Here is a 24,518-nt window from a genome sequence, read left to right as displayed (position 1 = left end):
TGCCTACGGATAATGCTAGCATTACCCGCCCATGCCTACGGATAATGCTCGAAAAGGTGGCAGATTCTGCTCGAAAAGCAATGAACCATACAAACCTTATGGCGAGCAATTCCTCGAATTCTGCTCCATTTCTTTATCCACATAGCAAACATGCATGAAACTTACCAGAAGAAGTACCGAATTCTGCCAATTTTTTCTGCCGGATCCGCATATGCCTAGCCATGAAGCGGGGCTGTAAGTGTAAAGCGGGGTTGTGAAGTGTCGCGCGATGAACTGTCGCGCTGTGAATTGTCGCGCTGTGAAAAGTATCTCGATGGACTGTCGCGACACCTCTACGGGTCAGTCGTAGAACCACGGATATCCGCCGGCGCGCCGGCAGACACTCCTGAGTCACAGACACACACAGGACCCATACGGCCATAGCCATGCATGCACAGGGTCACGGTCAGTACAGCCTATGCACTCACTCGTCGAGAAGTCGTTCTTCTTTTCCAGGACAGATTTCGAGCGTCAAGTGCGCGGATTCTTGACTTTGTAGCGCTCACCTTGAACTGGTTCTGGACTGGACGGCCAAGAGATAGTACTAACTGTCCTCGCGAGAGTGCTATGGATCAGTCTGATGGCGTTGAGTAATCACCGGGAAGCGGTGTAGTCATGGCGTGGAGAGTTCCAATCTCGCAGCTTGTTTTGCTTGCTCTGTTAGCGTCAAAGGCACTGACAGGTAAAATATATACTTCCGTGTATTTCTGACCTGGTTGTCTACCGGTTCTTGTTAGTGCAATGCATTGGCAGCAGTATAACAATGCCATGACATCGATGAAAGCTGTCTGCTTTCCAGGAGTAAGCATATACAGTGCTCTAAACGGCGATTAGGAAGCTGCTAGGCCCCCTGGCCCTGCCTGCACAATGCACAATAATTATTATTTTCTGCAGATAAAAATAAAATTTACAGAGGATTTAGTTGACAGTGTGTGACGCCTGTAATGCTAGTAAGCTTTGTTCCTGTGAATCTGTGGTCGGTGCACACACCTGTGTACAGGGAGTCGTAAACAGGGGCGGATCCAGAGATCTCTACAGGGGGGTTCCGGTTGAACCAAAATTGAACAGCCAAAATATTATGGAATCAGATGTGCGGTTGGCACTTGTAATAACGACAATCCGATTGTGTTAGTGGGAATCGCATGCTTTTAAAACACACTACGGACATAATAATTATTATATTTTTCCATCATCGACCACACCACAACTGCGCTCTCCAGCCGGCCTCGACACGGTGCCACAGCACACCACCACTGCACCATCGCTGGAGACTGAGTCGGAGCGCAGTTGTGGTGTGGTGGACGATGGAAAACCTGTACAGGGCCAAATGCTGCTGCTTACCCTACATTGTATATTATTTAGTACGGAAGACCCTTTCAACTTCTTGTAAAGATCGAATATGCAAGCCATGGGTACGTTGAGAGCCAGGAATGCCGAAATGACAACCAAGTTACTTTCCCTGTCCATTTGTGCTTTCGGAAATTTTTGGCATTTTTACAATGCGAAATGCTCTATAGTCACAGGACAAGAGCATCGTCTTCACTTCAGTGACAGAAACAACAATAGCGGAACAGTGTCGACAATTGTACAATCCTTCCAATGTCATCTGAAACACATCTGGCGCAGCACTCCGTTCCTGCGGAGGAACAACTAGTCACTACTGCATGCTGCAGCAGGTAGAGATTACTGACTTTGCTTGGATGTCGGAGCCCTCATCTTGATAGGCGTCAGCCTTTGGGTAATCTTGAAATAAAGATTATTATATTCTGAGGAGCTTGAACTCTACGTGCACGGTTCGAAGTTCGTTGAAGAGTGTCAGTACTCGGAACGTCCTTTCTCTTCTGCAAAACACTTGTCCAAGGAATACTGACCACACCACACCGATCCTGAGCAGCAGTGAATGACAGCGCCAATGGAGGTAAGTTTGGATCGTTTCGAAAGATCAAAAAGGAAACAACCACCCAATGTTGTCTACAGTGTCCGTTTGTAAATCACGGACGTGAACACCAGTACAGACTACTATCCGTACAGTGTCGATCTACCGCACGCGCATGCAGTGCACTGACTGACAGTCTGTGCTCCTTGACTCGGTGACCAGGTGACTGCCACTGACTGAGTCTGTGATCGGACGGACGTCCTTTTGTGAACACATGATATTTTTCGATATTTCTCAGCCGCACACTTTGCAAAATTTAGGGGGTTCCATGGAACCCCCGGAACCCCCCCCCCCCCCCCCCCTGGATCCGCCACTGGTAAAATACATTTTACGACTCCCTGGTACACAGCCTGTTAGCCACAGACGCCATACTGCCTGCTCAATCCGAAAATTGCACCGCTCAGGCTCTCCATCCACATGAACTGAGCGCCTAATGAAACAGAAAGCCGAAACCCACCACCTGGGCCTGGTCAAACTAAGGTGCTTTTCCTGTGCCTGACTGCAAGATTAAATTGTTCAGGATTCTTGTAACTGCGATCGCACTGTAACGTTGCAGAATGTGCATTCAACATTCAAGCATCGCACTCTAACTTTGCAGAATGTGCATTCAAAGCATCGCACTCTAACTTTGCAGAATGTGCATTCAAAGCATCGCACTCTAACTTTGCAGAATGTGCATTCAAAGCATCGCCACACTGCGTGATTAGTAACAATGAGCTATAAAGTACAGTTCTCCTGAACCGTACCTGCCTCAGCTCAGCCCCTCAATTTACTGCAGTATACGTTAAATGGATGATGTCTCTTGACTTCTGTTGCTGGTCGTGACTGGCACTATACACACGCCCTTTGTACTTCGCTTTGGACATGACACATGACAGATAGAGTGAGTATCAACCGATGTAGCTTTCCAACATCAATACAGCAGACAGAGCTATATCAGGTTTAGTGCAGATACATGACATTGATTGTGGCCTTGCTCCAGCAACCTCACCTTGGATTTGACCAGGTCGGCTATGGCAGCGGAAAGCGCTCTGGTTTTGACTGGGTGTGACCGAGGCCCAAACGGAGATCATAAATGCTACCCGCAGAGGTGGAAACATTGTAAACACAGCATTGTACCTGTACCGTACAAGCAAGTTGTGTAAGTTGCTGCAGTAAGTGCAAAAGATAGCCTCGGATAGGTAACATCAAGAGTAAGTGCAAAAGATAGCCTCGGATAGGTAACATCAAGAGTAAGTGCAAAAGATAGCCTCGGATAGGTAACATCAAGAGTAAGTGCAAAAGATAGCCTCGGATAGGTAACATCAAGAGTAAGTGCAAAAGATAGCCTCGGATAGGTAACATCAAGAGTACATAAGCCCCCAAGAGTGTGCAACTCCTGATACCCTTTCTATGGGGTACGCCGACGGTGAAAACTCACATCACTTGGTGTAGTGTCGCAGTTGTACGTTTCCTGCCCGTTTTTAGCGAGCAGCGGAGTAACAAGATAGCTTGGAAGCTCAGGGCCCTACGCTATGCTTTTTTGCCTTGATGTCTAATTAGTGGCCATGATTACACACGACAGCTGTGCTGGGTTGGTCACAGGCACCTTCACATGACTTGTCATGGAAATGAAACGCTGGCAATGTGCACGGGCTGATTACGATTCTGTGCTTCTGGGTACAAATAGTCAAATACCTATGTGTGTGAATGTACATGTGTTTGTGTTTGTGTGTCCATGGGGTGTTTGCAGAAATTCAGAACACCGTGCTAACCGTTGAGGAATGCAAGGATGTGAACGGGAATGGAACAGAGTTTAATACGGAGAAGTGCAATGCTGGCTGGAGTAGCAACACCACAGTAACACAATGCTGTCAGGTACAGTACATGTACAGTCATGTACTGTATGATTAGTTGCTTGTTGCCTGCATTTACATACTTGATCATAACATGCACTTGTTGGGTTGGTTGGTTGTACAAACCAAATGGACTGAATAGATCCGATGACAAGGATGCGAATGACGTCTGAGTAACTGAGACGTAGTTGGAAAAGGAGACTCAAATGAGAAGAAATTAAAGAAGAAAACTCTTAAGTTATATAAAAAAAGGAAGAAAAACAGAAATGAAGAGATAACGTTACACCCAGGGCATGAGCAAAAGCAGGATGCAACGTTTGTTCGCTGATGTACACTAAAACCTGGTGTACTATAAGTCTGCAAATTTTCGGCCCATTCAAATTTCGGCCTCAGTCCCAGGGCTAAAAGCCTAGAACACATTTCAGTCTCATTAAATTTCGGCCTGTTCTGCTACTGACTGTATACATTGTCACACTAAACCTTGCAAAACAAATTTTCGGCCGCAACAAATTTTCGGCCAAATATGACAAGGCCGAAAATAGCCGAAAATAAATATGCGCCGAATATTTGTTGACGTACAGTAAGCGACTCAGAAGTAGCGACAAACTCGGCCATTTGAAAATAATCTTAGCCGTCCACCTCTCCACACTGCACTCTTGGCCCACATTCACAACACCACTCCGTAACGAGGAAGTTCGTTCTTGGGTAGATGTTCCATATCCTCCAGACAGCTGTTTCGCTCATTAAGAGCTCCTCAGTGGAGGTAGATAACGAATGAATAGCAGTTACAGGAATGAGTATATTTATAGGGTACAGTGGCGCAACAGTAAGCGACCTTTGGTTTTAGCGACCACCTGCTTTTAACGACCGTTTTTCCATGCACGGACAGTTCTACAGTGAAACTGCACCGGAGACAGCGACCACCTGCCTTGCGCGACCAGCGACCGACTTTTAGTGTACCAAGTGCCATACTGGACCTGCACACAGCGACCAAAACTAACCCGTTGAAATGTGCCATCTTGGCTGGCAGGGTTGACTGCAACAGGGTTGATGTGCGCTCTGAAGCAAGTGCATGCAGTGAACAGACTGAGTGACAAGTGACAGTGCAGGTTGCGCTGCATGCACTTGAGTGAGGTGTGCTTTGCCTGCACGAAAGTATTCTATGCTCCACACCTGTCAATATGAGTACTTGCAAATACATTTACATGGAAGTGCAATCATGCACACGTATGTACACAATCCCCCTCAGACTATAATGCCACAAATGTATGAGACCTGGCTCTAAAGACCATGTGGCTTTAACGACCGCTTTTTCTTGGTTTAAGCGACCACCCACGGTGCAAGCAAAAATTGTCGTTAAAGTCAGGTGGTCTTTAGAACCAGGTCCCATGCATTTGCGACAAATCGTGATCGTGTACATACATGTACAATCATACTCAATCTGCAGACAGCATGCTGTTTCAATCATGTACATGACTATACATGGCAGGGGCAACGTCGGAAGGTATTTTAGTGTGGTACGGTCAGCCATCTGAAATACAGTTTACTTGTGGGGGAGGGATGGGTGAGCCGAAAATTTTGGAAATTTAGAGCCCAAATCGGTGCAATGTATTGATTCACGGGGTACTTGGGGCAAATAGTGGTACGGTCAATACCGTAGTGACCGTACCGTGTGCGACGCCCCTGATGTACATGTTGTTTGGTGGACAGCATGTTACAAGGTGGAAACCAAACAACGTGTTCTCAACTAAGCCGAAGGCTTACCTAATACCATGACTGTACATGTTCATGATTCATGTACTCATATTGACAGCATGATTGTACTCATATTGACAGCATGATTGTACTCATATTGACAGCCTACACAGGTGTGGAGCATAGAACACAGTGCAGGCAAAGCACCCATGAGTTTCACACCTCACTCAAGTGCATGCAGCGCACCCTGCACTTTCACTTGTCACTTCTAGGTCTGTTGACTGCATGCTCTTGATTCTGAGCGCACTTCAACCCTGTTGCAGTCAATCCTGCCAGCCAGGCCTGATAGCACTTTTGGCTAGTTTTGGTCACTGTATTATTATTATTATTATTATTATTATTCAACGCAATATATAGAGTAAGCTGCGCACTCAGTACAAACACCATAAGCAAAACTTGTTTTCATGTAAATAAAGAGGCTTGTTCCTAAACGTTTTCGTCGCCATCTCATCAGAGGATTACTGGCAAATCAACAAAAGCTCTTAATGATAGCTTGCATAGACCTCGGTCCTACCGGTAGGACCTACCGGTAGGACCATCATACACAGACATGCTGCATGGCCTCTGTTCTAACATTGACCTAAAACTTGACCCTAAACTGTTGCTCAGGGGCTAATGAAGGAGTCCACAAATTTTTGACGTGATCGCACAAGGCATTCTACGAAATTCCATGGTAACAGCCCATGGTAACCATGGAAACTGAGTATGGAAATATGCATTCCACTGCCTTCGCAAGCTAATAAAAACATTAGGACCTCACCACGATTGATTTGCCATGGTCAAAATTCACTTTGGGCAGAGTTGCTAGCGCACCGACAGGATTATGTGCGGCCATTTTGACAATCGATAAAATTGCGCATACGCAATGCACTGGACATAGCCTTGCATTTTGCGCCATTACTTTGCCAGACAAAGACCTCATCTGAACAATTGTTTCAAGAAATTTCTCAACCAAAAGCACTTTTGCAGCTCGATTTCTTGGGTCCTACCGGTAGGACCCGTGGTCCTACCGGTAGGACGGCATGCAAGCTATCATTAACTCAATATATATACGCACAATGCAAGTAATATTTTAGACCCTAACTAGCGCGATAAAATGAGAGCTGAAAGAAACATTACACCATTCAACGATATCAGGTGACAACAGATGCGATAAATTTAAGTTTTGCTTATGGTGTTTGTACTGAGTGCGCAGCTTACTCTATATATTGCGTTGATTACATTTTTATCTCCACGGAAGCTTTTTAATTATTATTATTATTATTATACGCATTCCCGCGTTGAAGTGTAGCAGCAGTATGCTGCGTCCACAGCTTCGCTTATGCAGAATGGCTTGGGTGAGAGGAGAGGGGAGAGAAAGCAACAAGGCAACCAACATCTATGAAATTGGTCACAATAACATAAAGAGAACCAACCTACATATGCATGATTGCACAAGAATGGAGACGACCAAATATAATGGCTATAATCATTGTGCCACAAAACCGGTACACAGGAGATCTGACGACAATGTAACGAAACATAAAACTCAGTTACTCAATACAGGTTCCACTAAATTACAAGAGAACAACGCTACAACGTTAGAATTGCCGCTAAATTATCGCAATTGTAGAGAACGAGTCCAATACAAATGAAAACCATGAACAGACTGTCCCGAAGTTATTTTGGGAACAAATTGTACTACATGACTGTACTTGCTGATACTGACGCTGACGGAACACGAATTTGAGTTGAATACTCACGAAGTCTTGTACATGCACATCATTATGCGCCGGTGTTGTAGAGTAAGCAGGTACGTCAGTCACCAATCCAGCTTCAGCTCCACGCTCGCTTCAGCAGAATGTTGCCCGCGTTTGCTTTGCCTCCACACGGATAGACGACCAGCGCAGAGTCCCGCAGCTCCGTGGCCGTAAGGTCTTGATATTCGCCGTTAGCGCCGTCAAGTCTCAGTCCACCTCTCACACCAAGCTGCCCTATAAAAATCTTTCTCTCTCCATTGGAGTGCTCCCCAGTTGCGCGAGGAGACTAGAGAAATTCCTCCGGTGAGCGAGGAAGAAGAGCGGAGTTACCCAACTCAACCTAACACTGTATGCAGGTCAGATATGGCACTTGGCAGTTTCTGTGTAGAACTGTGCGTGCATGGAAAAACGGTCGTTAAAAGCAGGTGGTCACTAAAACCAGTTTTTACTGTACGTGCCTCCTCGAGCCGCATCATTTGCTGAATAACCGGACATGGCTACCATGGCTACCATGACTACCGTGGCTAACATAAAGAGCATGGAGAACATTGGCTACTACTACTACTCCTAGTCAAAACCCTTTATTCCCGGAGAAGTCGGAGAAGTTGGAGAAGAACACGAAAGTGGAAGAGCAAAAGGTGCACAGCACAGCAAAGTAGAAAAGAAATCCTAAGCAATAAACAAGTAAACAACGACAATTGCAATTCCGAATATGAGCCCTCGAAATAGGTATTGGGCAGAAGAGGGGACATTCGTGATGAAGTTCAACTACGAAAACAGAAAGAAAGAAAAAACCCAGAGATCCTATGCAAACCCAATATCTAGACTCACGACAACACACGGCATTCATGCACAAAACTAGCGGACCGCTTTGCGCAATACAATGCTATGCAGCCCCTCAAACAAGTAATACACCAGCAAATGAAACAGATGATAAATGGCAACGCAAGTGATTCATGACCACCGGATATGAAAGATCGATGTTCTTCTCGATTATTAAAGCTAACAAGCGATTTGAGGGAAGTGGTGCATTCTTTGGCGGCCATGCCATTTGTTGCAAAACCAAGCGGGGTGAAGCTTCCTCTATCCACAGTCAGATCTTATTTCATTGCGTTGAGCAGATGGATGTCGTCTACACGGGAATGTCATGGCATGGTCCACAGTAAGTGCCTTGCCGTTTACGCAATTAGGAGAGACACCATCTAGCTGAAGGCCTTACCGAATGGCAATAGCATCCCTAAAGTCCGATCGATTGAGTGCTGTTCCATTTGCTGCTCTAGGTGATGGTGTCAACCAGAATGGTACTCCCTTGTTGGTGTCACTGCACATATTAACCAAGAACCTTTGGGTGTCACACAGGTTCTCTATGATTTTGTCCACAGTCTGCTGTTCGCTGCGCTTTCGTTTCTTTCGACTGCTATGGAGGCGATGGCAGCATTCCGTTACTGCAGTGCTGACTGGACTAACCCCGTGGGAAGGCACTGTCGTTGTGGTAGCGCTGCGGGTTGCGTACTTGTGATAACCACTGCAGATTTGTTAGGAGTGGACGCCAAATCGAATATCCGAGAGAGAGAGAGAAAGAGAGACGATGCCACAGGCTGTTCCTGTAGTTGATGCACACACAATTCAACAATGGGACGCATCGAGTGCCTGCACTCTTTGTGCGCGACCCCGCACGAATCCGAGATCCGGGGGATACATAGCCCACCCATGTGGCAAGGAAGTGAAATTAAATCCCGCAGTAGATCATCATCTTGCAAAATCATGTTGGAGATTGCGGGCAACAATTTTCCCGAATAGCCAGATCTAGCTTCGCAAACTGTGTCGCCTCGCAACTGACTGCCCTTAGATGATATCGCCGACGAGAAGTTATGCTGCGCACGAGTACAGTATATGCTGCGTGAGGTTGGGTGACAGCTAGCTCTGCAAGGCGTTCGACCTCTGCAGCCCACTTGTCCACCCTCTCCCGGATGATTGATCCTCGGAACTCATCCCAACCCAGGGCGCCCCCAAGATATCGGCAGCCCTCTGTTATGATGTTAATGCCTGTGTCTGAAAAGACACAGCGGGCCTCGTCCGCACGTGCCTCCCTAACAAGAAAGACTGTTTTTGACGCATTGTGGTAGTATCCATACTCTGGGCCGGTGTCGCTAAGTGTTGACCAATAGCCAAATACATTGCTAACACTACCAGCAGCCGAATCATTGTCCGCATACCAGATCTGGGTTGTGTTTGGACATTGGTTAGATAGAGAGTTAATGAGTGTCATGATTGGTACTGCATAGATCGCCATAACTAATGGATCCCCTTGGCATGTTCCCTCACGTGAAAGTATCTCGCCACCACCCGTGACAAACAGGTGAGCTGGACTTTTATATGTGTTTTTAAAGACCTGGCCAAGAGCAGGGCAAAGAAAAGGGACATTATGCAGAGCCGCTTCTCTGTTCAATGAGTTCAAAGCATTCGATACATCAACAAGTAAAATGGCGCCAGTGCTGTCAAGATTGAAAAGACTATCCATAGCGTGCCTGAGGCCTCGCAGGCGGAGGGCACACTAACACAAAGCTGCCGTGGTGCAGTGGTGTTCCTAACGTTACGCTCTCGATAACTTTCATGACCGCCCGACACATAATTCGCCTGGAGACCTCCCCAACCGCTATAGGCCTGACCCCTGGGGATTTGTCCAAAGGGACCAGGCAAGCCGCGGTAAGAGCCTCTGTACAAGAAGAATCTATATCATCCGCGCAAAGGGCGCGTGCGGAGGCAGCACGCCCGGAGCACAAATTGTTTGAAGCCGACCCATAACAGGTCAGCATGCAGATCCCGAACCTCAGCGTCTAGACCGAAGGGACCAGTAGAGCCGCTCATTGATCTGCTGGTGGTTTTTATGAGTTGGGACGTTTTTCGATCGAATATAATGGGGTTAGCTGTAATTTCCTTGTCAGGCAGCAAAATTTCCGCAGGAGCCAGTTGGGGAACAGCGTGCTTCTCTAGTAGCAAAACTCGGACTGTTTTGTCCTCCGACACGGAGTCCTCCATCCTCAGGACTCGACCCACTCCGCCTGACTCCACCAAATGGGAGGCCGCTTGAATGCGTCCAGAGAAAAACAGTCGGCTGAACATTGTGTCTTCCAAACTCATAGTGTTGGTCTTTGACTGTGTTGTGGCCTGAGATGTGACTGAATGCATCTACCTTCACCTAGGAGGTCGTCAAACTCACCAGCCAACCACTCTCCCAGTCGTCTTTTTAGATGAGTGGCATTTTCCGCTGAACGGCTCTCGGGATGTGGCCGCTGGAGAAGCAGCTGACTGGCCACCACGACAGCAGTCCGGGATACTGCCCTTAGTGAGGAACCAGTGACAAAGCCAGGTACCAGCCTTGCTAGCTCACGAACGAATGCTGCTCCGGCCGATCCATATGATACCATAAAAAACATCTCGTTTCCAGTGAACTCAGTCATCGTACAAGACACCCATTGTGTTCTTTAGGCTATCAATGTCCCCTGTCCAGAGACTCTCCCCTGGATTACTCAGCGCAGGATGCTGTTCCCTCGGGACGGAATCCGCAGATGCAGACGGTGGCGCTGACTGTGGAGTTGGGTGTTGTCTTGACTGACACTGCTGAGCTAGTCGAGTAGCTGAAGCGATAGATGTTGACTGGGACTCGGGCAGCTGTGCAGCTGAATGTTGCTATGACTGAGACTGAGACTGGTGGGTTATGCTAGTGGATAAATCTGTCAACGTCGACTGCCGTCTACCTCGTTAACATGCCGGCTGCGATAGCTGAGTACTTATCTCAGTCAGTGATGTACCAGAGACCTGTGATTGCGAGTGGTCTAGTGAGGCAAGAAGATGGACGTCAGTATCATCAGGTGATAGCTGGCCATCGATCGATAAAGACGGCCGTGTCTGCTGCACATGGCTGTCGGTCACCGGGACCTGAGTGCTTCGACCGACTTCAGTTCCTCCTCCACTACCATCAGATACAGGATCAGAAGCACTGGTCATTGTGTTCACTGGACAACTTGCGTTTGCCTTCGAAAGCTGTTGTTTTTGCACCTGTTCTTAGTGCATGGCACGCAACTGTCGCAAACAGTGCTTAACACAACTACAATTTGAGCAGGAGTCCAGGGCATCGCACTTGCAGTGTTTAATCATATTGAGAAAGATGGAGGGTAATAAGCATCGTGAGTATTGCGAGACCTGAGCTCGCAATTCCTCGTTCTGCTGTAGAGCTACAGAGGAATGGGCACTGGGGTGAGAGAAAAAGCCCCAGCTGGTGCTGGAATGGGGAGGAGGTGGCTGTTTAGAACAGTACCCTCAGGCGAGGTGGGAAAACAAACCAAGGGTGTTGTCTATGCAAACTCTAGCCCTACTGAGCTGGCCAACAGAGAACACAAGAACAGGGATGGGAGGCAGGTGTGAGTACCACGTAAAACAGAAAACACAGATGACAGCTACTACTACTACCACCGTCACTGCTAGCACCACTTTCCAAAGAGGCTGACACGCCAAAATCGCCCACAATTTCAAATGCAATGCCAGAGGTCCAAAGAAGACATGTCGTGTGGACCGCTGCCAGGGGTCCAAAGAAGACATGTCTTGTGGACCGCTGCCAGGGGTCCAAAGAAGACATGTCGTGTGGACCGCTGCCAGGGGTCCAAAGAAGACATGGCTTGTGGACCGCTGCCAGGGCTCCAAAGAAGACATGGCTTGTGGACCGCTGCCAGGGGTCCAAAGAAGACATGGCTTGTGGACCGCTGCCAGGGGTCCAAAGAAGACATGGCTTGTGGACCGCTGCCAGGGGTCCAAAGAAGACATGGCTTGTGGACCGCTGCCAGGGGTCCAAAGAAGACATGGCTTGTGGACCGCTGCCAGGGGTCCAAAGAAGACATGGCTTGTGGACCGCTGCCAGGGGTCCAAAGAAGACATGGCTTGTGGACCGCCGCCAGGGGTCCAAAGAAGACATGGCTTGTGGACCGCTGCCACCATGTAGTGTTATGTCGTTGTAAACAGTCAACCAAGGAAATGCTCTGATAAGTATGTGTGTGTGTGTGTGTGTGTGTGCACGTGTGTGTGTGTGTGTGTGCACGTGTGTGTGTGTGTTTGTGTGCGTGTGTGTGGGGGCGGGAGGGGGTACATGGTGTGTGCGTGTGTGTGTATGTATGTGTATGTATGTGTGTGTGTCTTTCGTGTGTATGTTTGTGTATGTTCTTCTTCTGTACCGGCTAATCAGGTGGAGACACGGGAGTACAGCTACAGTGGCAATGAAACAAGTAATATAACTAGCTCTGACCAATTCTCACCAGGACTTGTGTGCTGTCTGGAGCAGTAAGTATGTCTGTATGTCTGTCTGTGTGTCTGTCGTTCGTTCGTTCGGTGGGTGGGTGGGTGGGTGGGTGGGTGGGTCGGTTGGTGCGTCGGTGGGTCGGTGGGTAGGTCGGTCGGTCGTCCGGCCGGTCTGTTTCTTTGTCTGTTTGTCTGTCTATCCTTATGTCTGTATGTCTGCATATATGCACATATGTGCGCGTGTGTGTGTGCATGCGTGCATGTGTGTACACGTGTGTGCGCATGTGTGTACATGTGTGTGTGTGTGTGTGTGTGTGTGCACGCGCGCTTGTACGTGTGTGTGTGTGTGCGTGTGTGTGTGCATGTGTGTGTGTGTGTGTGTGTGTGTGTGTGTGTGTGTGTGTGTGTGTGTGTGCATGTACGTGTGTGGGTGCATGTACGTGTGTGCGTGTGTGCATGTACGTGTGTGCGTGTGTGCATGTACGTGTGTGCGTGTGTGCATGTACGTGTGTGCGTGTGTGCATGTACATGTGTGTGTGTGTGTGCATGTACGTGTGTACGTGTGTGCATGTACGTGTGTGCATGTTGGTGTGTGTGGGTGCGTGTTGGTGTGGATGTATGTTTCTGCAACTGTCCAGAATGTGCCCGGCTGAAGCCAATTTCACAATGAATGAAATAATCAGCTGTCATCCCATTAGCCCGGTAGGTTCCAACGAGCCATCTTTAAATACCACGGATGTGGGTGATGAGACCAGTGGGAATGTCACCGTGGCAACGTACTGCTGTAAAACACTCTGCTGTCAAGAGCCGGAGAGTGTTATCCCGAAACTTGTCAAGAGGCTACATGAAGTGGAGAAGTAAGTATGGCAAGTATGGCATGTATGGCATGTGTGGGTCTAAGTATGGCAAGTATGTCTCTCCGGAGGCGTGGGTTCGAATCCCACCGCTGCCACCAATTTTGTAGCAGGCCGCAATCTCTCGGAGGCAAGAATACACAAGGGTCTCAATGAACACACTGTAACTGGCAATTGAAATGTAACTATAACTGGCAATGAAATTAACTGGGTCAAAAGAATCGTGAACAGCAGCTTTAATGCACAGGCAGACTCCGTATGCTAATGTACGGGGATACGCTAACGTATGGGATACAGTACGGGGATATGCTATACTCTAAACACTATACGCTATACGCTTTGAAGTCACCAGTGTGCCAACGCTACACAAGTATGGCATGTATGGCAAGTATGGCATGTGTGGCATGTGTGGCATGTGTGGGTCTAAGTATGGCATGTGTGGCATGTGTGGGTCTCTAAAACCAGCAATAGTAAGGTTACCATCATTTGCATAGCGTTTGCTTTGCTTGTGCCTGATGTGTTTTACTACGATCACAGCATCCAGACAGAGACAATAATGCATACTGGAAGCATAAAGATTGTGAGGTTTGTTGCCCTTAAAGGGGAAGTTAAGGCAAAAATTAAAATTTCACCAGTTGTAGTCTTCGGGGTGCTGAGTCGAATGGTCTTGGTCCGAGAAAGCTGAGACGCTCCCTTCCTACTTGAATCCCAATCGAACTCGCGCACTTCCACCGAAACTGGGTGACTGCGCCCTACTAGATGGGGATTTGTATGCAAGATGTCACTAAAAGCGTCATTTCGTTCTTATAAAAGCACGGATGACCACGATTGGCCCATATGTTGTAGTCTTTTGGACGCTGAGTCGACTGGTTTTGGTCCGAAAAGGCTGCGATGCAGCGTTCCTCCTTTATTCCCAATCAAACATGGTTGAACAAGTGGTCACGTGCTCCTGGGTGCCCAAATCACCTGGTAACCACGCCAGCAGGCGACAACTTTCACACCAAGGTTCAACTCGAGTTCAACTCGAGTGACAGGACTGCACCCAAAAAAGGTCAAACAGGCTAGTAAGTTGTACCCTCCAGGCACGTGACCAGGTGACTGGTGTACGCAGGAGCACGTGACCGCTTGTTCAACCATGTTCGATTGGGAATAAAGGAGGAACGCTGCATCGCAGCCTTTTCGGACCAAAACCAGTCGACTCAGCGTCCAAAAGACTACAACATATGGGCCAATCGTGGTCATCCGTGCTTTTATAAGAACGAAATGACGCTTTTAGTGACATTTTGCATACAAATCCCCATCTAGTAGGGCGCAGTCACCCAGTTTCGGTGGAAGTGCGCGAGTTCGATTGGGATTCAAGTAGGAAGGGAGCGTCTCAGCTTTCTCGGACCAAGACCATTCGACTCAGCACCCCGAAGACTACAACTGGTGAAATTTTAATTTTTGCCCTAACTTCCCCTTTAAATAACCGGCCTGGGGCCTCAGCATCATGGGAACAGCAAACACGCTAAATGCACACCATACATTTCTTTAAAAAGTATTCCCCGTCCTCTCTCCCCGAAAAGCCAAACACCGAAACAAGTGTGCCGTGGAGCATTCTTTTCACTAAACCATTTCTGTTTACTAAACCATTTCTGTTTACTAGACTTTTGCTAGACTTTTGCTAGAGTTTTTTGGCGATCCATTCCCGGACCTGTCACACTGAGCTCGGCTGATGAGGCCCTAGCATGGTCAAACACCACCTAGCTGTCTGAAGATTGAGCAATGCGGCATACACTGACTCGCAACTACATGTATGGCATGTATGGCATGATAAAGGTGAAATCCTGATAATCAGTCAAACCTCATAATGCCAGGAAAAAACTTCTAATTATTCGGACATTCTAATTATCCAAACATGAACCCACAACTCAATATGTATGTCAAAATGCTCTCATGGTCACGCAGAGTTGCGCTGTGGACCTTAGACACAACTTTTACGGACACTGAACTGACCGGCACAGCCTGCTCATGCAAACTGAACTGACCAGTACAGTGTACAGTGAACTTCGAATTACACTTTGCTAACTTCAAATTATCAACACAAATCCCACACATTTTCTATGTAAGTGGAATCTGTGGGACTTCTAATTAACCGGACATGTCCAGTTCGAGGTTCGAATTATCAGAAATTTTATGATATGTTCGAATTAAGCCATATTCGAATTATCAGGATTCCACCTGTAGTAAAGTAATGGCCAGGAAAATTCAACCAGGCTCCTGAATAGAATAGTGCCGGGAGCTACACAACCCCAGCACAACACACACACACACACACACACACACACACACACACACACACACACACACACACACACACACTATTCTGTGGACTCAAAATACGGTCCAAAGCACAGACCGTAATGAATGTTGTGTTTGTAGAATGTTGAGTAAAAGAATGACCAGTTTTCGTGGAGACAGAAATGAAATAAACGCAAGGAGTAAAGCAAGTTGCGCATTCACTGCACACACCATTCGCACAGGTTAGGTATCCTTGAACGCTTTCGTTGTCATCTCTTTAAAAGGATTTACTGGCTAAGCGAAATCAACGAGTAATGAGTTTTTTCAACTTTTTTGATTAGTGGCTTTTGTTCTCACCTCTCCTTGGTCGCACTGACACTGGTATTATTTCACCTCATGGCATTTTGAGTATTTATATTGTGTTACTCGTTGATTTAGCTTTGCCAGTAAATCGTTTTTGAAGGGATGGCAATGAAAACGTTCAAGGATACATAACTTGTGCGAATGGTGTGTGTATTGAATGTGCAACTTCCTTTTATTCATGGCGTTGAAAGGAATGACTGCTCATGTATTCGACACTGGGTTTTCAGAGCCGCTGTATTCTTATTTAAGTGTGCTCTTTCCTATGCTATGTCTTTCATTCATAGTGCGTTGCTGTGATTGTATTTGCTCTACAGGATCAACCATCAATGGCTTATTATTCTCACGGCAACCGTGGCTGGCTGTGGCTTCATCGCCATTGCTTTCTCCTTGTTCATGTGCCACTCTCATCAGCTGTGGAGACTACCCTGGACAAGACGTTCTAAGGTGATTGTTCAGGCACTAATCTACTTGCGTCTGTGACATGTACAGCTGCACAGCTGTCAGACTCACGGCTAAGTGACATGATCCCACCCAAAGTGCATGTTTTGCTTCCCGAACATGCACATGCATTGTACCTCCCTGGATGCCCTGAAAGTGACATGCATTATGTACAGTTCATTCAGTGGAAAAATGTTGGATTGTTTTGAATTGCACATGTATCGAAGGAAACAAAACCAATCCACAACCCACGGCCGCTGATTCGTCCTGACAAAACCATTTTCTCCAGAATAATTCATCAGTGGCTACTTCTAGTGGAGGAGTAAAGACTCTTAGAATGAATAAAGTAGGTCACAGTAGCAGAAGATAAAGCTACTCAGTGTGAATATACACAGTTTACTCATGAACTGATCTTATTTCGATTATATAATTTCAAAATCTGTTTCTGATTTCATTGTGCCATTGTAGGAAGAAGAGGCTGATCGTGGTGACCTGTCCTCACCTTCCATTAGCATTGATCCTCCATCGATGAAGATGGTAACAAGAGAAGTTAGCGAACCGGACTATTTCCAAACCCGCCTGCCGAGTGGTCTGAGAACGGCTGCAACGTACAACTCGCCTGACGAAGAAGAGGATACCGCCTGGCTGCTCAACTCTGTGTTCAATGGCAGCAGCAACCAAACTGAGAATAGCAGTCACCGGCGTGGCTACTCAGACATATCCGTTGTCTACCAGCACAGGATACAGCCCAAGCACGGTTAGCACGGCTAGTCCCGGTTTCTCATGACATCCATCGTACGGATATGATTGCTTTGCGGCATAGTCGGGGTGTATGCATCCAATCTGCACTTAAGTGGTGTAGCCAGTTGACACATGTATATGATTGTGACTATCTCATTATAGCATGTACATGTGATTCAAAGAATTTCTGGATATGTGGATATGTGGCGCATAAATACTCCGCTTTATTGAGTTGCCCTGAATTTCGTTTCACACTAAAATTGATAATTCTGATTCATATGATTTTTATGCTGACCTTTCATACAAACTTCCAGTCAACTGCCCCATCATGCAGGTGGTTTATATTGGGCATATAAACCTCATACCTCATACAAACCCCATATAGACCACCACCATACAAACTCCTTTTTAGAAACAGGAAGAAGTTGACTGTCAGTTTGTATGAAGGTCAGCATAAGGATAATACATCCCACGAGTACGCTTGTTCGTGAAATATAAACCGACATACAAACCTCGGCTGCGCCTCGGTTTGTATGTCGGTTTATATTTCACGTACAGTCAGACCTCGCTTAACCGCACAAATCCGTTTTCCCAAAAAATATCCGGATAGGCGAGGGAACCAGATAACCGAACACCATTTATGTTGGATGCATCACGTATGCTGTAAATATGTAACCAGCTTTTTCTTCCGGATGGCGAGGGATCCGGATAAACGAGGACCGGATAAGCGAGGTCTGACTGTACTAGCGTACTGTTGGGTTGGGTTATATACGTATACTGTGGGCTGGGGGGGGGGGGAGGGCGGGGCATTCGTGCGTGGGTGTAAGGTGTATCCACCACGGTTACCTTTTTTCTAAGGTTCTGTGACTGTTACGTTCTGCTCTGAAGTGCAAGAGCTCGTGCGCATGTTGAGAATGGCAGTGAAAGCTGTTCTTTCAGCCCAGACTTCATTTACTCAGTATCCACCACCCGCATATTTCGAGCTTCCATCGGCCTATTTTGTTACTTTCCCATTCTCAAGGTGCAGCAACTAACCGGGGCTGTCGGATTCTTCCACTGATGCATGTTTAGTATGAACTTAAAAAGAGTTCAAGACGCAGATTCTAATGCTTTTCCAGCAGAACTTTTCAAGCCATTTTGAAGCATGATCATGGATAGTGACTACAACTACTTATAGCACCAAACCAGCAAGCCGCTGAAGTACTACTAGTAGTCGTACAAGTCATGTAGCACTGCAGTAACCTGGTAACTAGTATGCTACAATAATTATTATTATTGTTTAGGAATGGGTTTGCTCCCACACTGGAGCTCGTGCTATTCCGCCGACTTGACTTGACTTGACTATTTCCAATTTTCGTATAATATTACATGTAGTGTTGTTTCCAATGAGGACTTTGAACTCCTGTACTGTTTGAGCATTGCGACGAAATAACTCTCCTGGCTCATGCCATCATGGCTCACTGCACTTGACCAGGGTCAGTTCAGGCTGAGCAGGTTAAAGTGACGCACTGATCTGCTGATCACCTGCGTGTAACATGTTACTGTGTGTGATAATGTAGTAGATCTACAATGCCTTCCCTGTCCACGTGACATGATGGCAAATGCCACACATAAGCAGCGCACGCATACAAAGGCAGCATAATGCAGCACGTCCGCAAACTTTCTCTATCCGGTCGCTGTCATGGCACTGCTTCCCAGCACCAAATCATTGTACAATGTACTAGGGCAGCGATTCGTCCAAAGTCAACGCCAACGCAAGTTCAGACCGTGAATCTCCTCCATTTCTAGTGTCGACAGGTCATGCTGCGCCTGCAGCGTCCAGGCTTTGTTCAACAAAACAATCTGCATCTCTCCGCAGGCACAACCAGTAGATCTACTTCTGTTGGCTTCTTGACATGCACGTTAAAAACTGTTACAGTATTACACTGTCTGCTGGTACATGGTAGGTCCTTTTGAACGGTTTCCGCAAACTGCCGAAGAAGTTGGCTCTAACGCTAGCACCTAGTCCTAGATCTGAGCCCAGTGCCGAGTGGGAACTACTAGTCTAGTAGTAGTAGATCTAGGAAGAGTAAAAATATAAGCTCATAATTATAATACTCTTGCTATAGAGTACGAAGTCTTTCAAGCTTGAGACGAGCGTGTGGTGTAGATGATTCGTGACATCCTAGGCTAGCGTTTCGGATCAGACCGAATGTTACAATAAAGAACTGAGGGGTTGCCGAGTAATTTGTTGTTCGACAATGGTGGCTTGGACTGAGTGAAGGAGTGCACCTAACTCAGTAACTGTTGCTTTCACTGACCAGGCGGATACTACTACTATAATACAGTAATAATAATTATAATTATTACTATGTTCCTTGCTTGACGGGAGAAAATGGCGGCAAGGGAACTGGTTGAATTTCGTGGATTGTTACCAGGTCCAGCATGCGGAGAGATCGCAGTTGGTAAGTTTACTTTGTGTTATTTCCAAATGCTATTCACATGATTCAAGTATTGACCAAAAGTTGCACATGTACTGCTACAGTATAATAAAACATAAGGCCAAAACAAAAAATAGGCTTGTTTCCGGTCGGCAACACCTCAAAAAGGAGACTCGGTCGGCCGGAATGAAACTTTTTTTGGATATTTTTTTGGTTCCTCAATCGTTGTGGTATTGATGGACAAGAGCACCCACACGTATACATTGTACATACAGTGGTCCCTCTATAATCCGGCACCATTTGTGCCACGAAAATCTGCTGGATTAGGGAGGGTGCTGGATTAACAAATCTGATTTACTGCTGCAATGTACATGAAGAGGACATTTTGGCTACTGAAAATTGTGCTGGTTTATCGAGGGTGCTGGATTATAAAGTGCCGGATTAGAGAGGGACGACTGTATATCATGGCAAGGATCAATGTCAAAGTTGACTGACTCACTGTTCTTGTACAGCATGTGGTGTATTCCTGTTTTCGTACATCCTGAGAAATCAAGCAAACAGTTCGAGTCCTTCCAGCTCCGTTATTCTAGCTCGTATCGACCCTGGAGGTTTTCGAGCCGACAGCTGAGAATCTCTGCTACCTTGTAGGTGTTTCGATTGTGGAATTTGGTTGAGATTTGACTGAGTTATGACTCGTTGAGTGCACTTGCACACATGGCATTGCCACCTTTTGTATACATTTGGGACCAAGAAAAAGTTTCAGAATTTGGGAAAAAATGACCCGGTCGGCCAACCGGAAACAAGGTCATTATTTGTTTTGGCCTAATAATTATGATCATGTTTATACAGTTGGTGAAACAGGTTCAGTGAAATGACGAAAGAATCACACAACAAGTGATAATTAGGCAAACAAAGCAAACCGAGAGCGCTGCTTGATCTCAGAAGCAGTCTGTTTGTTTACAAATGCAGGGCTGTAGCACCCAGTCTGGCCGGACCGGGACCTTATTTCGAAAAGGTTGACCCACCCACTTCGTGCACACCTGTACATGCAGATCTAGGGTTGAAACTTGAAAGCCAGGCAGTCCTTGCTTGAAATTATGTTCACTTTGCGTTCACTGGGTATCTCATCTGACCGCCGGACAGCTGAAATACCGGGGCTAAGGCCCTGAAATGTATCCTAGGCTATGATCAGCATGACGGGTCCGTGTACAGTGTGTATGCACCAGGATCGATTCTAGGTACGTAAATTGAAGACTAAGGGAGGGTGTTAATGTAAGACTGAAGACTTGGGCCGTGATCGTTTGGTCGGATCCAGATCCAGATCCATCGGATCCACTGGATCTGCAATGATCGATTGGTCGAATCCGGATCCAGATCCTTCGGATCTGGATCCGAGCAACCCTGCCCCGGGAGCAGGGTTGACTGGATCCATCGGATCCAAATGTGACCTTTGTGCGTATATGGTGGGTAAAAATCATTTTTATACTCATTGTCGTACGTCTAGTGGACTTTTGTTGACTTTTCATACGACGCGGGCGATCAGTACGACTTGTGCCTTTTTTGGGTGACCTGTCAGCGCCATTATTTACTTCGGAGCTTCGTCAACATGGCAACAGCCAAGGTCCGCAAAAATAGTGTCGGTTGATTCTGAAGGATCCGACGGATCTGAGATTTGGATCTGGATCTGGATCCGACCAAACGATCATAGCCTAAGGGAGGGTGTTTATGTAGCTGACTGAAGACTAAACAGACAAAGAGTAGAGTACTGTGCAAGAGTGTGTATCCCTCCCAGAATATGCGACTTTGCATATGGACCCTTGACAGAGAAAACTCAGATCATGTGGTCCCCCACCGATGTAAATACGACGTGTACCATACACAACAGAGGTCAGCATGTCTGCATTCGGAGATAAAATATTTTCCCACTTTCCTTTAGGGAATTCTCGCCTACTTGTTTGGCTCCGTACACAGTGACTGTGAACACTAGTGTACATCAACAGTCACCGTGACAGTATTCTATGGTCACATGCACTCAGTAGGAAGGTTCTCCTTGGATGTCCTTGAGATAGAGCCAGGGGCGTAGCACCCGCTATGACTGGTACGACCATGGCCGGACCACTTTTCAAAAAGTGTGGTCCGTCTGGAACGTGCAAAACCGTAATAAAAATCGGGACCCGTCAGATCTTTGACTCATACTCGACTTGACATGGCTATTAGGTACACTTGGTTCACGGCAACTTAGTTTTCTGCACGTGAACCATAAAATTATATGACTAAAACTTATAGAAAAGAAAAAGGACCAAGGAACTACAAGTTATGCTATACTGTCCACTAACACCACCAGCTACTAAACAATCAGCTCATGCGATAACATTGCACGACAGTGACCGACGGTACTGACGTTCTACAACTAACTGGCTATCAGCTCCAGCACGTCTTGGGTGCGCACTCCAACAGCCTTCCAACTTGGAAGGTTCTAAGTTATGGAAATAGCATAAGGTGGGGAAGGTGAGCGCAACTAAGATAAGCACGAGCTGAAAGTCTCAGCTATGAAGGACGTTGGCGGATGTTCATGGATGTGTGGCGAAACGATCGTCGTGTGAAACTGCTGCTTGTCAACACTGCTTATTGTCCATCTAAATTGTCATAGTCGAAGTACAGTGCTGTTTTACTGAGGCGTTCGGTTGTGCATGATTCTGGTTCGCATAGCTTCCCCTTTTATTGATCTTCGCATCTTTTGAGCCACACAAGTTGTGTGGAATGTTGCTTTGCGTCCTTGAATCGTGGTTTGACCATATTGTCTACTGGTCTTGCCAGTATCGTCATCGACATGCATGAACATCCGCCAACGTCCTTCATAGCTGAGACCTTCAGCTCGTGCTTATCTTGGTTGCGCTCACCTTCCCCTCCTTATGTTAATTCTATAACTTGGAACCTTCCGAGTTGGAAGGCTGTTGGAGTGCGCATCCAAGCTATGCTAGAGCTGTTAGCCAGTTAGTTGTAGAACGTCAGTACCGTCGGTCAGCGTCGTGCAATGTTATCGCATGAGCTGATTGTTTAGTAACTGGTGGTGTTAGTGGACATTTTAGCGTAACTTGTAGTTCCTTGGTCCTTTTTCTTTTCTATAAATTAATTCTTGGCTCTCAATCCGAGACTAAAAATTAGTAAAAAATGTGCCAAAAGTACCCAGAACACAGGAATTTGTCTCTTTTTTACAATTTGTTCACGGGGGAGGGCTCCCGGACCCCCCTTCACAGCCCACTCCCTCCTTTGGTCGTACCGGTCCGCAAGCCCCTCCTACACCACTGTAGACTGACCCACTTCATGGACTGTACTGAAGTTATGGTCTTCTTTGTACTTCAGGAAGTACAGTACTTTAGCCGTGTGATGCCGTTGGGAACAGAGTTGTCGTTGTTGAATATTATTTAAAGTCGCAGCACTGACAAACGGGCAGCAGCACCTTCTTTGATACATGTGATTGACTTTGCCGCACTGTTCCGTCTTCCCTTTTCCCATTTTATTTTAAATTATTGTGAAAATTGTAAGAAAGAAAAAGGACCAATGAACTACAAGTTATGCTATACTGTCCACTAACACCACCAGTTACTAAACAATCAGCTCATGCGATAACATTGCACGACACTGACCGACGATACTGACGTTCTACAACTAACTGGCTAACAGTGTCATGCAAGGTTATCGCATGAGCTGATTGTTTAGTAACTGGTGGTGTTAGTGGACAATATAGCGTAACTTGTAGTTCATTGGTCTTTTTTCTTTCTTATAAATTAATTATCGGCTCTCCATCCGAGTCTACTGTGAACATTTTTTTAAATGGGGAAAGGGAAGAAGGAACAAGACAAGAAGAACCCGGCAGTATTGTTGGTTGCCAAAGAACTGGGGGTCAGCCTCCTAGCCTAGGCCGTTCTTATTTTTCATGTATTACAGTCTATGGGCAGTTGAGTCACCGTGTATACATTGGCATGCTGTGCTTGATGAAATTCTAGCCTGGCCGTTCTTCGGCGCTCCGTTCTTCGGCGCCCGACAGTAGTGTAGATCATAGCAGAATGAAGCTGTAAAGAAATGCTGGTTAAAATCGCCCGCATCACATGTTTATTGGCACTATGTCATCGTGATTGTGGAATAATAATAATAATAATAATAATGAGCTGGAAACGTTCATTACCCAGCCCTTAATCATTATAATTTTACGGTGTGACAAGAAACTTTGTTTGATCCGAAATGTAAACATTACCTACCTGTAAAAGGGCTGGGGTACGCAGATTATTCCCGGAATACAAGTATTTGGGGAATACTATCGCTGTGAATCCTAAAACAATTTTGGAAATTTTTGGGGAATTCTATCGATTTTTGCCAGATCCATTAACCTTCAGAAGAATTTTGGGGGTCAGCGCTATAGCCCCTACGCACGCGGGTGCAGCCTTAGTACAGCTGTAGCTGTGTAGATCTGTAGATCCTGCATGCAGCAATAGAGCAAATCAGTGATCACGTGCATAACCGTCCATTTTGCATACTAAAGCGCAAGGCATGATTCGTGCTGGTTTTTTGGATGGATTTGGGGAATTCTGGAGAATTTTTTCTATATATTTTGGAGAATACTTTCGAATTTCCGCGGGAAAATGCCCTAAAGCATAATATCGGGTGCGTATGGGCATAATCCACGCAACCCTAAAAAGGGCGCACAAAATTTCAATTTTTCAGGGGTTTCACGAAACTCACATTCCATCTGTTTTAGCAGTTAGGGAGAAGTTCCATCGGTTTTAGCAGTTAGGGATAAGTTCAATGCATTCTCCATTGCTCTCACGTGC

At 46.4% G+C, this 24,518-nt stretch overlaps 1 protein-coding gene and 1 long non-coding RNA gene across 2 annotated transcripts in view; both read left to right on the top strand.

Moving 5' to 3' along the window:
• Positions 1 to 449: 449 nt before the first annotated feature.
• On the top strand, positions 450 to 17,582 carry LOC135821741 (uncharacterized). Its single transcript, XM_065334741.1, has 6 exons — positions 450 to 721; positions 3,708 to 3,832; positions 12,541 to 12,635; positions 13,232 to 13,450; positions 16,405 to 16,534; positions 16,997 to 17,582. The coding sequence occupies exons 1-6, from the start codon at positions 655 to 657 to the stop codon at positions 17,288 to 17,290; spliced, it is 930 nt and encodes a 309-aa protein (XP_065190813.1). The 5' UTR covers positions 450 to 654; the 3' UTR covers positions 17,291 to 17,582.
• Positions 17,583 to 19,104: 1,522 nt separating this feature from the next.
• LOC135821736 (uncharacterized) overlaps positions 19,105 to 24,518 on the top strand; it is a 17,974-nt gene continuing 12,560 nt past the window's right edge. The window contains exon 1 of the long non-coding RNA XR_010554392.1: positions 19,105 to 19,713. This is a non-coding gene — a long non-coding RNA (uncharacterized LOC135821736). The remainder of the gene's footprint in view (positions 19,714 to 24,518) is intronic.

Source organism: Sycon ciliatum, chromosome 1 (assembly GCF_964019385.1).
Source record: "Sycon ciliatum chromosome 1, ocSycCili1.1, whole genome shotgun sequence".
In the NCBI taxonomy this organism is placed as follows: domain Eukaryota; kingdom Metazoa; phylum Porifera; class Calcarea; order Leucosolenida; family Sycettidae; genus Sycon; species Sycon ciliatum.
Note: the sequence above shows the minus strand (reverse complement) of the source record. Positions and strands in the feature narration are given on the sequence as shown.